General features: G+C 42.2%; 1 protein-coding gene across 4 annotated transcripts; it reads right to left on the bottom strand.

Moving 5' to 3' along the window:
* Positions 1–7,115: 7,115 nt before the first annotated feature.
* Positions 7,116–14,754, bottom strand: LOC129841473 (zinc finger protein 589-like). Of its 4 annotated transcripts, none has more exons than XR_008757325.1 (6): positions 14,255–14,750; positions 13,579–13,709; positions 13,205–13,378; positions 11,430–11,549; positions 10,491–11,073; positions 7,116–8,285 (listed from the first exon to the last, which is right to left on the bottom strand). XR_008757325.1 is itself a non-coding variant. In XM_055909760.1 (5 exons), the coding sequence occupies exons 1-5, from the start codon at positions 14,511–14,513 to the stop codon at positions 10,927–10,929; spliced, it is 831 nt and encodes a 276-aa protein (XP_055765735.1). In that variant the 5' UTR covers positions 14,514–14,750; the 3' UTR covers positions 8,796–10,926. The 4 variants fall into 4 exon arrangements, 2 of the variants coding, with proteins under 2 accessions (XP_055765735.1, XP_055765734.1); XR_008757326.1 differs by lacking the exon at positions 7,116–8,285 and adding an exon at positions 8,796–9,227; XM_055909760.1 differs by lacking the exon at positions 7,116–8,285 and having other exon boundaries at positions 8,796–11,073.
* Positions 14,755–15,917: the final 1,163 nt, after the last annotated feature.

Raw genomic sequence — 15,917 nt, 5'->3', positions numbered from 1 at the left:
CATCTGATGAAGCTTATCAAGGTTAGTCAAAAATTATATATCTTGCTGGTTTATTCGCTATCGCTAACGTGCTTATTGCTATCGCTAATGTGCCTTGATTAATGAATGCGGTAGTGTGGTAGGCTATTGTAGTAAGCTAATATAATGCTATATTGTGTTTTCGCTGTAAAACACTTAAAAAATCGGAAATATTTGCTGGATTCACAAGATGTTTGTCTTTAATTTGCTGTACACCATCGATTTTTCAGAAATGTTTTATGATGAGTATTTAGGTATTTGACGTTGGTGTCTGTAATTATTCTGTCTGCTTTCGGTGCAATTTCTGATTGTAGCTGCAATGTAAACTATGATTTATACCTGAAATATGCACATTTTTCGAACAAAACATGTTATAAGACTGTCATCTGATGAAGTTGTTTGTTGGTTAGTTTGGTTGGTTCTTGGTTAGTTAGGTTGGCTTTGTGCATGCTACCTGTGCTGTGAAAAATGTCTGTCCTTTTTTGTATTTGGTGGTGAGCTAACATAAATATATGTGGTGTTTTCGCTGTAAAACATTTAAAAAATCTGACATGTTGACTGGATTCACAAGATGTGTATCTTTCATTTGCTGTATTGGACTTGTTAATGTGTGAAAGTTAAATATTTCAAAAAAATATCTTTTGAATTTCGCGCTCTGCCTTTTCAGTGGAATGTGGGAGGAGTTCCGCTGGCAGAACGCCAGAGCCAGACAGGTTTTAAGGCTCGAACAACCCAGTTTATAATATACAATAAACTAGTGTTTTTCCTATCTTGTAGCTGTCATAATATGGGTATGTTATGCTTTGCATTGCTAATGACAATGCATTACTGATGTAGCACATGTGACAAAATGTTTAACATCAAATATTTTTGTTAAAATTGAATTAGGTTCCCTTTTATACAGTAAACAAGTATTTTTCCAATCTTGGAGCTGGCACAGTATGGGCATGTTATGCTTTGCCATGTTAATAATAATGGATTATTGATCTACTAGTGGTACACAAAAAAATATATACAAATCTACCAGCTATTTTTACAGGTTTATTTTTTACATAGGGGTCATCAAAGTTCACTGTAATTTAACTACTTTTAAAAATGTGGGGATAGACAAAGAAAATGTTGTTAAACACTATTTATAATCTCTCTTTAATGAAATAGAAAAAAAACATCAAGCTCATTAGATCTTGCTGTGAAGCTGTGTGTGTCTGTATGTTCTGTGTTTTTCTGTCATGACCGTAAACACATCTTGCTTAAACAATTTAACATTTGCTCAACAGCATCACCGTTATGCTACTGCAGCCTCTCTCTACCTGTGATATCAAAGTAATTTTTCATAAGGCGCGAAAATTATATCAACGATTAGGTATAATTTTGATTCTGGAAGATTGAATACGTGTGCTTCAAACTGTTTGCTTGGAATGATTTCTCCCCCCCCCCCCCGATTACTGCGACACAATGTACAGGAAATTATTTTATGCGCAATATATACAGTGGGGAGAACAAGTATTTGATACACTGCCGATTTTGCAGGTTTTCCTACTTACAAAGCATGTAGAGGTCTGTCATTTTTATCATAGGTACACCATGATTTTTAAGTAATTAATTAGCATTTTATTGCATGACATAAGTATTTGATCACCTACCAACCAGTAAGAATTCCGGCTCTCACAGACCTGTTAGTTTTTCTTTAAGAAGCCCTCCTGTTCTCCACTCATTACCTGTATTAACTGCACCTGTTTGAACTCGTTACCTGTATAAAAGACACCTGTCCACACACTCAATCAAACAGACTCCAACCTCTCCACAATGAACAAGACCAGAGAGCTGTGTAAGGACATCAGGGATAAAATTGTAGACCTGCACAAGGCTGGGATGGGCTACAGGACAATAGGTAAGTAGCTTGGTGAGAAGGCAACAACTGTTGGCGCAATTATTAGAAAATGGAAGAAGTTCAAGATGACGGTCAATCACCCTCGGTCTGGGGCTCCATGCAAGATCTCACCTCGTGGGGCATCAATGATCATGAGGAAGGTGAGGGATCAGCCCAGAACTACACGGCAGGACCTGGTCAATGACCTGAAGAGAGCTGGGACCACAGTCTCAAAGAAAACCATTAGTAACACACTACGCCGTCATGGATTAAAATCCTGCAGCGCACGCAAGTCCCCCTGCTCAAGCCAGCGCATGTCCAGGCCCGTCTGGAGTTTGCCAATGACCATCTGGATGATCCAGAGGAGGAATGGAAGACGGTCATGTGGTCTGATGAGACAAAAATAGAGCTTTTTGGTCTAAACTCCACTCGCCGTGTTTGGAGGAAGAAGAAGGATGAGTACAACCCCAAGAACACCATCCCAACCGTGAACCATGGAGGTGGAAACATCATTCTTTGGGGATGCTTTTCTGCAAAGGGGACAGGGTCATGGCTGGGTCTTCCAGCATGACAACGACCCGAAACACACAGCCAGGGCAACTAAGGAGTGGCTCCGTAAGAAGCATCTCAAGGTACTGGAGTGGCCTAGCCAGTCTCCAGACCTGAACCCAATAGAAAATCTTTGGAGGGAGCTGAAAGTCCATATTGCCCAGTGACAGCCCCGAAACCTGAAGGATCTGGAGAAAGTCTGTATGGAGGAGTGGGACAAAATCCCTGCTGCAGTGTGTGCAAACCTGGTCAAGAACTACAGGAAACGTATGATCTCTGTAATTGCAAACAAAGGTTTCTGTACCAAATATTAAGTTCTGCTTTTCTGATGTATCAAATACTTATGTCATGCAATAAAATGCAAATTAATTACTTAAAAATCATACAAATGTGATTTTCTTGATTTGAAGTGTACCTATGATACAAATTACAGACCTCTACATGCTTTGTAAGTAGGAAAACCTGCAAAATCGGCAGTGTTTCAAATACTTGTTCTCCCCACTGTATGTACATATAACTAGGAATAAAGTGACTAGGCAACAGGATAGATAATAAACAGTAGCATCAGGGTATGTGATGAGTCAAAAAAAAGTTAGTGTAAAAAGGGTCAATGCAGATAGTTCAATGGTTAAACAAATAGCTACCTGGACTAACTATTAAGCAGTCTTATGGCTTGGGGGTAGAAGCTGTTCAGGGTCCTGTTGGTTCCAGACTTGGTGCATCGTTACCGCTTGCCGTGCGGTAGCAGAGAGAACAGTCTAAGACTTGGGTGGTTGGAGTCTGACAATTTTTAGGGCCTTCCTCTGACAACGCCTGGTATAGAGGTCCTGGATGGCAGGGAGCTCGGTCCCAGTGATGTACTGGGCCGTACGCACTACCCTCTGTAGTGCCTTGCGGTCGGATGCCAAGCAGTTGCCATACCAAGCGTGTAGCTGATGTAGCTGTAGAACCTTTTGAGGCTCTGAGGACGAATGACAAATCTTTTAAGCCTCCTGAGTAGAAAGACGTGTTGTCATGCCTTCTTCACGACTGTGTTGGTGTGTGGACCATGACAGATCCTAGGTGGACACCGAGGAACTTGAAGCTCTCGACCCGCTCCAATACAGCCTCGTCGATGTGAATGGGGGTGTGCTCGGCCCTACGCTTCCTGTTGTCCACGATCAGCTGTTGTCTTGCTCACATTGAGGGAATCGCTGTCATAATATGGATGCCAAGAGTGTGCAAGGCTGTCATCAAAGCAAAGGGTGACTACTTTGAAGAATCTCAAATATGAAATAACACTTTTTTAGTTACTACATTATTCCATATGTGTTATTTCATAGTTTTTACGTCTTCACTATTAATCTACAATGTAGAAAATAGTAAAAATAAAGAAAAACCCTGGAATGATTAGTTGTTTCCAAACTTTTGACTGAAGCACCTTTTTACAGAGAGGGTAGAGATGAGATTGTATAGGATTTTCCTTTCTATTTTGTATATGGACTAGAAGTTTATGTCAATCAATGCCAGGGTTATACGAAACCTGTTGAAGGTGAAAGCTTTTTGTTTTGTTCTGCAACGCAGATCTTTTATTCGTTCAAGAAAGACATTCATGCAAAGAGGACTATAATTTGGGGGAAAATCAGTGGGGCAGTGACATTTTCTTGGCCCACTGGACAAATCATTCAGCTGGGGTTGAAATTTTAGCACATAATTTCAAAGGGATTTAAAAAAAAAACTCAAATGTACACCAATGGACATTGGCTAATTGCGGTCATCAACCACATGGACAGATTATTTGTGTTGTGTAATGTATATGGATACTGTTTTAGTCCTCCAAATGACTTACTTCTAGAGGAAATTGAGGAAATTCTTAAAAGTCTCCTGAGGAAATATCCATCCATTCAAATTATAGTTGGTGGGGACCGTAATGTGGTTTATTATAATGAGACTGATTAATTAGCCCATAGGTCTGACATTGGTGTGAACAGATTTGTGAATTTCTGCCAAAGCCTGGACTTAATTGACATATGGAGAGTTAAAAACCCCGGAGAGAACCAGTACACATGGAGTAATAGAGATCGTTCACTACAATCAAAAATGGACTTGAGTGATAACCTCTAGTCTTGAGCCCAACACTGTAGAGGTAAAGAAAATTGTGCCTGCTGTCCTGGTGGATCATAAAGTCATATGACTGACTAAGAATGTGCAGTAATGATAATAAGAAATAGTCTGGTGGTTATTGAAAATTGAATAACTCATTGTTATTGCATGATGATTTAAAAAATGTGATTAAGAATCACATTTCTGTTTACTGGAATTTAGAATGCAGAATATGGGAAATATTGGGAACTGCTGAAATGTAAAATCAGCCCAGCCTGTATTACTTATGTGAAACGGCTTGCTTTAAGACACTCAATGCTCAGTCTTTTACAGATCAGTTCATCAAAATATTGCCATTTCATGGAATTATTTAAAATACACTATTCAGTATGACGGATGCATATTTTGCATATATTTACACATAAAATGACACTTCAAATCAGAACGACACAAGATATATATAAAAAAGGCTCTGTAAAAGTCTGACTATAAGACCTAAGAACTTGTGTGTGGAATAATGGAAATGAATGTACGTCCTTTGAAGACTGAGAAAAATGAATTGGCGCACCGGGAATATGTCATTTTGAGAAAATGGCCGATAAAGAGGCTAATGCAATTAAAATGTACTTTCCATAAATATGACCATTTATGTCACATTAATGAAACTCTTATTCATATATCACTTCTAAACTGAAAAGTAAACATCAAATATACATTTTACAAATACATTAGCACGTGTAATACATTTGTTTCAAGCAATAGAGCATTTGCATTGAATACTGGTCTGTTGGGCAAATATGCCGTTTTGGGCAAATTCTCATATCGCTTTGCTCAATTTGTCACATACAAGGATTCTGTATGGCTGTTGAAATGTGCAGAACATTAATCAGCTATGCCTGCCCCATATGTAAGGCCCTCTTTGAGTTATTGCTGGTGACGCTTTACTTTTTTGACTGTGTCATGGGACCTGCGCCTACGCTTGGCACACTACATTGAAGCAGCATCAGCTCTCACAACTCCTCTCTGATTGCTCCCGTGTCACCAAAGTGCTGTCAAGCCACAATTTGTTCATCACATTTGTTATAGCAGTGGCTCCCTCATTGAACGTGGGTACTGCCTTTCTGGCTGTTCCGTCAATGCGGCTTTTGCCCCCGAAGACAGTTTTGGGGCATCGCGACCATATTACAGAGTTCAGACATTCATTTGCATTCTGGGTTCCTTCGTGCTACATTCTTTTGAGGACGTTATCATTTAACATCCATTTAACATGATATACAGGTACCATTTTCTGTGCAACCTCTCTATTAAAAATGTATGGCCTCACAATTTTTTTTTGACAGAGTCGATCTTTACCATTTTCTAATGGCTCGCTGGTACCAGCTCCAATGCACACACCTATCCCGTAGTTGGAAGTGAATCATCTCTTGTGCCAAGTGCCATCGAAGGATACATTAATGTCTATGATGGCATCCTCCTTCAGAAACTATGCTATGTCTGGGTCTATATCTGCGTATGCTCTTCTAATTATCTTTGCAGCACTCTCCATTGACTAGTAGCCTTCTGTGAATCTCTGCAACTAAAGTAGGGGGGGGGAAGTACTTATTATATCTGTCGACATTACAGACATAACAGCAGGACTAAATATCAGCATGTTACCCTATGTAAATATTAGCATTTCAGCATGTATTTACTTTATGCTAAGCTAATTTCTCACTAATCACATTAGGCTACAGCCCTATGACACTGTAGGTCTATGTGACAGTCTCATTGGATAGTTATGTTTTCCTATCACTCTGCTTTCTTAACTTTAAATACATTTGCTGAAGCCAGGAAATAAATATGATGTATACACAGCAAGTCACCTGACCATAATGGCCTACTCTCCCTTTTTATTTACCTGTCATGTCTCTGATTTGAGCTGAGAAGCAAGGAAGGAATCCCGAGGACTTTGCTTATTTTCTTTAGAGCTGCATAACCAAGTCCACGTTCGTGGGCTAGAAGAACCATGCTCACATGTATATCAAATGCCACATCTCCCGTGGAGCACTCCTGCAGCCTGGAGGAAGTGTAAACACTCCTCCTAAATGCATCACGAGCGCCTTCACCGTCTGCACATTCCATCATAACAGAATCACTGGTTGGTGAAGTCTATGGTGATTTTCAGTCCAGTGTTTAGACACTTAGGATACAAAATAAACTGAATAAAAACCACTGTTGCCTGGCTGCTGTCTGGTTGATCGCTGCTAGTTGTCATCTTCATCTCAACTAATTTGCGTCTCAACGCGCTGCTGCGGGCTACCTCCTTTTCCTCCTCTACCTGTACTGCCACAGCCTCGATCGGCGGACCAAGCACAGTTTTTCTTTCATTCACTGCTTTTCTCGCATTGGCTAACTGAGATCGAATATTTTTATTCACATACTGTAGATATATTCTTCGAGATTTTCTAATTTTGTCTCTCTTTACATTGATTCTTCGCGGGAGATATTTTCAAAAAAAGAAAGCACTGCGCCGCACGTGGACCTTTAAATGCCAGTAACCAATCGGATGTCAGGAAATGACAAATCTTTGTGTTAGTAAGAATACAGTAGAAAATAATACAATATAATTACTTTATTCCGTCTACGTCACCTCAGTACGGTAAATATTCAACTGTCCATGTTCTAGCCTAGGTTTAGGCTATTGTCTCTAAAAACAGGCATTTACACAGTTAACAAAGGGTTAAGGAGGGGTGATTAATTAACCTCTTGCCCCAAGACACTTCACATGATAATTATATTAGCTAAAAAATGGTTCTCAGATATCCCCTTTTGTACATCTCAAGCCACAATGCTACAATTTCTTCACATTGTGGACACTCTTATGTCTGATAAGGTTACTCAAGAAGGCAAAGCTCTTGTAACACAATTTACACTTGAAGGGCCTCTCCTTGGTGTGAACAGTCTGGTGCCTCTTCACATAGTTCGCCTCAGTGAAACGCTTCCCACATGTGGGACATGCATGCGGCTTGTCTGCGTCCGACCTAACGCTTGGCCTCCCACGTTGTGAGCCAATGACACCAGAGGTAGAAGCAGGAGCCACCACCCTCAGGTGGTTAGTCTTTGAGCTCCTTCCTTGACCTCTAGCCATTGTATGGGTGTTGTTGGGATTGTGTTCTGTGTTATGGGCTAGGTACCTCTTGTGGTGAACACCCATCCTGACCATGTCTGTATTGGTGTGGTAAACCTGAGGTAACTGAGGAAGGCTAGACCCAGGTCTTCTATGAACCCAGTCACTAGGCATTAGACGAGACCCTGAAGGAGAAGACAGACCTGCTGATAGACAACCACCAGGGGAGTCTCCCACCACTCTCTGTGAAGGCTGAAGCCCAGGGGGACCTGCTCTGTTCATCATGGATACTGTGATGTTTGTATCATAGGAACAGGAGGGTCTATCTCTATCAGCCCTAAGTCCTGCTTCATCCCTGCACTGAGACTGTGGAGAGAAGGATCTGGACTGCAGACTGGATCCCTGACTGGACGCTCCATCTTGCTGATGACCACCAGGACTGAGGTTGTTCAGTCCACCTGTCCACTGGTTGTGTTCTGTGTGGTGGTGGTGGAGTCTCTGTCCCTCATGGTTCGGTCCTAGTTCCAAATCGGGAAGGAAGCGCGATGGTTCCTGATCCAGGGTTCTGATCCAGGGCCAGGGTTTGTGACCAGCCGCTTCAGAGGTCCAGTCTCTCCCGCCAGCAATACCTGATATCAGCAGGTCCTCATGGACTCTAGACTGTAAACACAAATTGCACAGAAGAGCATATAAAAGTGTATATAAGAAACTCTGCTGTACACACTGAAACATGACATTATAAAATGTTAACCAGTCAAGGCCATCTCTAACACTGTGATTCATGAACCTAACAATATGAAGCCATTGGAGTTTATTATAAAAAATGTCCATTTGTGTTGATTCAAGAATTAAGTATAATGTTTTGGTTCGACTGAGATAAGGGAAACGCAGTCCCTGCAAGTGTAACGGATGTGAAATGGCTAGCTAGTTAGCAGGTACGCGCTAATAGCGTTTCAATCAGTTCCGTCACTCGCTCTAAAACCTAGAAGTAGTGGTTCCCCTTGCTCTGCAAGGGCCGCGGCTTTTGTGGAGCGATGGGTAACGATGCTTCGTGGGTGACTGTTGTCGATGTGTGCAGAGGGTCCCTGGTTCGCGCCCGTGTCGGGGCGAGGGGACGGTCTAAAGTTATACTGTTACACAATGATACAAAAATAACCAAGTCAGTCAGCACAGAGTTGAATATGTATTTAATTTCAACAAAATGGTCCTACACTCAACTTTGAAGTACAGTACTTTTATTGCACAAAACAAACCAAACAGATTTTCCCCCATGTACATCCTCTGGTGGAGCTCCACCTGTTTGGGGAAACTAAAGGATTTCCCACACAACGAACACAGGAAGTGCTTATCTTTGCCACCGGATCTACTGATAGCGTTACTACTACTGTCATTTGTCAATGGTCTTGTGTAGCCATTTGGTGTTGAGGCACTGGCATTGTCTGAGGTCTGGTTTAACATTAGGAGAGTGTGAGGAGGATGAAGGCCAGGGAGTGTCTGTGTTGTTGCAGGGTCCATGTTCCAGTTGATAGATCCTATAGAAGGCAGGCTGAAGGCAGCACCTGTTAGGGCAGTGGTCACCAACTGGTCGATCGCCAAACATTTCTGTAAAAAACCCAATGATAAAGCCTTGCGTACCTATTTATTTGTATTCGTCTCGCGCTGTTGCTGGTAGGTGCAACTGATTCAGCTGTGCTCCCACTGTACCTTCAGACAGTTAAAATGGGTCAACTCTGCCTTCCCGGCAGGCCCGGAGAGCAAATCAAGAGCACTATAGGCCTACCTCTGGCCAATCGGACGGCTCAGATTACCGTGGCTGCAGTAACGTAGCAAGCTTAAAAGAAAGCTACAGCCAAGTTGATACTGTGAGATTTCAAAACGTTTAAAACCATGACTAGAGAGAGACTGTCAACGAATACAGCAAAGAGCTGCTGTTTTTATGAGTGAGTTCATGTTTAAGTTCTTACTCAGCACTGTCAACACTTTCTATTCAATACTTTTATAAGCCATAAAATGCACATTCTTCCTACTTCCACTACAACCAGCGCTGTAGTTGTAATGAATGAGTAGGAAAGTGTATTGATAAGCTTGCGTTTTTTGTATTTTTTTATATCGAAAAATATTTCACTTTCTCTGTTCATAGGAGTAACAACATGTGGATGAGGCAGCCATAATGGGGTGCGACTCCAGACGTTTTTGGTCAGTGACAGCAGAGGAAAGAGAGAGTGGCGGGACACTGGGAGGCAGAGCCCATCTGTTGCTCTCTCCCTCAGCTGATACTGACCATCAGATGCAGGCACCATCAGCCCAGTAAAAGAAAAATAAACTATTTAAATGTATGCTCACTCAGCTGTGCCTCACAAGTCAGACAACAACTGATCTATTACCGGTGTGATCATATAGCCTACCTCAAATGTTGAAATATAATTTTTTACAAATTCTCCAAACAATGTATTGACAGGGAAAGTCAAGCAAAGCCAATATGTGGTGATAATGTATTGGGCCTATAGCCTACTGCACAAATCTCATTGCTACAGTACCGTTTTTAATAGGTTCATGTTGTATCAGCTTGCATTTTGACTCAAAGTGATCGTTATTCAGAAAAGGTTAGTGACCACTGTGTTAGGGGGTTAACCTGAAGCGCCATCAGTCTCTCTGCATCACAACTATAGGAGCAGCGCCTGTTCTCTCCCGCCGCATACGGACACCTCCCTGTCCTGGATCGAATCTACGCCTTGTCCTGGTCTCAGCCAGTCTGTTGTCATGGAGACTAAGTTTGGTTGTTTTTTTGTGATCAACTGTCTCTTTCTGGTTAACAGTGTTGTTCCCCAGCAGCCCAGAGTTGAGGACGCTGTTCCATCCACTGACCTCCACTATATCACCTCTGGTCCTGGCCTCCTCAGTGATGTTGTCCCCTGCGTCCTTGGCTGCACCGGTCTGGGAATCCAAGATGGCTGCCCAATCTCTGTTAGCCTCCAGCCAACCACCTACAAGAAGAGTTTAGAAAATAGACTAAAAACATGGCAGAGAAAACTCTACAATTTTTTTTTTTTTGGTCATTTACCTGGTCAAGTTCATACACTATGTGTATGTAAACATAAGTTGTATTGATTTCACTTAATGAATGAAGAAAATTCAGACAAAAACATTGTCAGGCGCAGCAGTTTTCCCATTGAAGATCTCAAATCAAATCAAAGTTTATTTGTCACGTGCGCCGAATACAACAGGTGTAGACCTTACAGTGAAATGCTTACTTACAGGCTCTAACCAATAGTGCGAAAAAAAAAAGGTGTGTGTGTGTGTGTTACTGTATGTAGGCTATATGTATTTCTCTCTTATCTTGCTCCCCCATCTTTAGTCCACTCAGCAGATCAATGCTCTCTGGTTTGTCTTCTATTGTCTCCTCTTTGACTAGCAGCAGATCAGGCTTCCCATCCTCCATGTCTACTGACTGTAAGAGATACAGAGTGAGAGGATGTTGGATCAAGAAATTTGATATGAGCACCCTGCTATGGAGCATCTTCTGATTGGGCAATGAGGGATTGCTATGAGTACTATGCAACATGTAAGTTAATTTGCTACTGGTTAGATAACTCAAAGACATTGTCCCACACTTTTGACAAAATATATCAAGACCTGGGCCCGTATCCACAAAGCCTAAGGATCAGGTCCCCACCTGTCTACATATTCTTATTAATTATGATCTAAAAGGCAAAACCGATCCTAAATCAGCACTCCTACTCTGAGACACTGTGGATAACGGCCCTGACCTAATACCATTCAGACAGTAGTTCACAGTGGGGTCACCTCAGTGAGACTGTGTGTGGTCCTGTGCTGCTCAGCTGGTTCCTCTGTGGGTTCTGGAGGAGGTGTAGTCTGGTTGTCCTCCATGACCATGGTCCCCTCAGGGTTCCCCAGACCCTCCTCCTGGAAGAGACAGGTGATACAGATTACACAGACATACACTCCCTCAGATACGTACACACACTCAAACGTATAATAACACACTTGGAGTGTTTACTCATTCCCACTACGTTTGAGTCCTATACTGTAGTCACAGAATGACTTCATTGTTATTAAACCCATCATGGTGGACATAAATATGATAATGTGGGTGAATATAAGTCAGCTATGTCATCATCAAACAAACCTGACTAAACTATTTTGACATGTACAGTAGGTGTTTGTTAGTGTGTGGATATGTGTACGTATATTTATTATATTTAAGTCTATATTGATTATAAAGCGCTTCCTTAATGAAAGTCTAAGAATGAAAAGTCAAATTTTGTGTTTATTAAACATAAATAAGTGTCAAATACACCACACGTAAAAATCTGCACGAACCTCATTTTTTTATTAAAAGTGTCTTGGGAAAAAATGTATTGAGGATGAAGTAATGAAACATGCATTTGCGGACGTCATATAGCCTACACAGTACAAAAACAATATGTAACAGACTTTTTAGGCTTATATGTCACACAATGTATGGATGCAATATTCTATTCAGGAATATTCAACACTGAAATTGGTTACTTTCTTTATTCCAAATGCATCTGCGGATCTTTTCTGTTAACAACAATCAAAATTAATCTTTGCCTTTAATGCAGGGTTTGATCTAAACGTCAGAAGATATGGAGTGGAGTGTTTTTTCTGCTGGTGTATCCTGAGGTAGCTCCTTTCCGAGAACCTCTTCCTGCAGTGCGTACAGGCAAATGGTCTTCTCACATATGGACCTTCAGGTGCCTTTTCAGGTCACCTGCCTGGGCGAAGCGCATGGGACATTGGGTACAGCTGTAGGGTTTCTCCCCTGTGTGCACCCTCTGGTGCCGCTTCAGGTCACCAGCCTGGGCGAAGCACATGTGACACTGGGTACAGCTGAAGGGTTTCACCCCTGTGTGGACCCTCTGATGGATTTCCACCTTCTGGGAACAGCTGAAGCCTTTGTTACAGAACATGCAGAGGAACCGCTTCTCTTTACCACCCGTTGTTGCTGCCCCTTCCCGCTCCTTAGCCTTTTGATCATTTGAGTTCGATACCTGATCGAAAAGGATGCTGCCTTGTGAATTGGAAGGTGCCATCAACATGGTCACTCGGTGTAAAGTGGAGTTGGTTGCGACATTTAGATTTGTCTCTAAGCTTTCCCTGTAGTCTAAGAAGTCACTTGTGTTGCCCTGCGAGTGTCCTTTTCCTAAGTGAGTCTCGTCTGCATTCCATGTCAAAGGAGCATCGCTCTCCACTTTCACAGTCACCTCATCTACGACCAGACCCTCCCCTTTCTTATCTAGGAACCCTTCAGAGTATACACTACTGCTGTACTGGTTCCAGTCCCCTCTCATTGGATTAGTCTGTGTATCTAAGCCCACAGGCAAGTCACCAGATATCATCTGTGTCTCTGTAGCATATGAACAGGACGGATCATTGTGAGTCTGTAACGCGTCACCTGAGTCCTGATGGGACAGAACCGTCCTCGAGCTACCGTAAAGTAAATACTCTGTGCAGGGAGCAGGGGGACAGCCCAGTTGCCCCAGGCCCGTTAAAGTCTTCGTGTCTGACTTGAGGACGGCGTTCGGCGTTCCACTGACCTCCGTGCTGATTCGTTGGGTCCTGGGCTGCGCTGAGGCGGTGGTACGGTCCTCCGTGGCCACAGGGGCCTCTCTAGCCCCACCAGTCTGGATGTCTCTGCTATGCTGTGGGTCCTCCTCTCCTTCAGATCTCTCCTGCTTGACCCCAGGACCTGCAGCCTCTGCATCTGCAGACTGACATAAGAAGAGAGGAGGTTATTACCGATACATGAGTTGAGTTGGATAACAATGTCGTCGGGAAGACAACGCCTCTATGGCAGATTAATTAGGATGTACATGTAAGCTATGAATAGCTGAGGGGAGCCTTTCTGAAATAAACAGGCCAATTTTGATTTACAAATAACAACATTTTTATTCAACACTATTACACTAACCTCTACCACGATAATGTGCTGGGTTGAGGTTCCACTCCCCCCATCAACAGTGATTGGTTGGTCATCTCTCCATGTATTGTGTCCCGCTGGCTTCACAAAGCTCCTGTGGCCTCCAGTGAGATGTCCTTCACCTAAGAACGATTGGGGGAAAAAAGATGGTTAGGTTAGCTACTGTGAATGTTCAACGGTATATTGTACATTATTGACACTGTCTAGAAATGGCAAGGACGTAAGGTAATTTATCTTGATATACAGGGTGGTAGGTAGCCTAGCGGTTAGAGCGTTGGGCCAGTAACCAGATGGTTGCTGGTTCGAATACCCAAGCCAACAGGGTTTAAAAAAAATCAGTTGATATGCCCTTGAGCAAGGCACTACTATGGCTGACCCTGTAAAACAACACATTTCACTGCACCTATCTGGTGTATGTGACAATAAAACATCAGGTGTTTTAATACATAGATAGTATGTTCCATCTATTACATTGTTTTCATTGATTACATCATAGGAAATGCTGTAAATTAATAATCAGGGTAGAATATATTGTTTCTTTGCTAAATAATCAGGGGAATTATTGCATACTATCCAAAAACGGACCAAGACCCAATTCTGGGTAACACCTATGAACACATGTGCATCTGGGAACGGGGCGACAACCCATGCCTTCTACAAAATGTACCTCTTGACATTCCTCTGTATTTGTCGAGGATCTTGACACTACTGGGTCGAATGGCGAGGGCGCGCTCCCGTGCCACCTTCAGTTCTAGTAGCTGTAGTCTCCTCCGCAATCCCCTGTTTTCTTTCTGGCTTTGAGTTATTTCCAAACGAAACACTGCATAGTCGTCGTCCACGAGTTTACAGATCTCTGCCATGGCTGCATTCGCTAGCACCTCCATGATGGAGGCTATTTGAGTTTGAAAAACCATATAGTTAGCCATTGTTAGCAGCTAGCGGTACCTAGATAACACCTATCAACCAAGTTATATCTCCAAAGCGAATTAAAGACTACATGTCGTAAGTATGTGATGCTATACAGTTAAATTATTCCTGTTTTGTATTCCAGGGTGTTAATAAACATCTAAATAACAACAAAAACGCTAACGTGGAAAATGTTCTTGGTGTTCACTTCCGTTTACACTCTTCTTCGTGTGGTTTTCCGGCAGACTAGACGCTTAGTTGCGTATTGCTGTCTTTTACAGGTCGTAGTGTGAATTTCACATTTTGTTCACAGAAAATGTCAAAGTAGATTGGGGGGAATTTAATTGCACCACCATCTTACCCTACATACACGCCACTATCCCCAACAAACCCACCACTTTGGCCCTAACAGGTCCTACACCAGGCTGTAAAAGTTATCTACTACTACTACCAAATAAATCTTCTGGAAATTATGTTCCCTCTGTGCAGTGCAATTAATGACCAGAGCAATGAATGCCAAGTAGCCAACCTTACCAAAGCACAAACTGTTTGGTTCACTCTGTACTGGCCTACTACTCACATGGATCCTTTCAGACTCCCTCGCCCTTTGCCCATCATCATCTACTTTCCTCACTGCCTTAGCATGACACTTTCTGCACTGCTAGAACCCTGGCAACCTCAAACTGTCTCTCTCGCACCAGACACTTCTGATCCCCAGCAATTGACACAGCTTTTTCCACTTAAACACACTTATTTGTCCCATGCCCTCCTGCACACTTATCACATCTCAGAATATTCTTCCTAAACACTGCTGCAACATGACCAAAAGTTTGACAACTAAAACACTGTAGGTGGTTCAGAAAACAAAATCTCTCAACTGATAACTTATATGTTCTAACATGAATTTATCATCTAAACACTGAAAAAAAGTAGACGGGGTCACTTCAGTCTCGCGCTTTCTACCGGTTCTGCATCACAGCAAACTGCGAGCCCCGTTTACACTGAAGAGAAAGGATGTTATCGGTTGGCATCATAGCTCAAAGGGTGTGGTTAAATTAAAAAGATATGCGCACTGGTCTTTGAAATATGGTACTGCCAGTGTAGGGGAAAGTACCCAATTGTCATACTTGAGTAAAAGTAAAGATAACCGAATAGAAAATTACTCAAGTAAAAGTCACTTAAAATAATTTCACATTCCAGACGGCACAATTTTCTTGTTTTAAAATGTATGGGACACACTCCAACACTCAGACGTAATTTATAATCAAAGCATTCGTGAGTCCGCCAGATCAGAGGCGCTAGGGATGACCAGGGGTTGGAACTGGTTCAGCTAACAGAACTGTACACATTTGTTTTTAGAGGAACAGAACTGGAACATAGAAAGTAAGTGATATATACTGTTCCAAGCAGAACCATTATTTTAA

Source organism: Salvelinus fontinalis, chromosome 42 (genome assembly GCF_029448725.1).
Source record: "Salvelinus fontinalis isolate EN_2023a chromosome 42, ASM2944872v1, whole genome shotgun sequence".
Classification (NCBI taxonomy): Eukaryota; Metazoa; Chordata; class Actinopteri; order Salmoniformes; family Salmonidae; genus Salvelinus; species Salvelinus fontinalis.
Note: the sequence above shows the minus strand (reverse complement) of the source record. Positions and strands in the feature narration are given on the sequence as shown.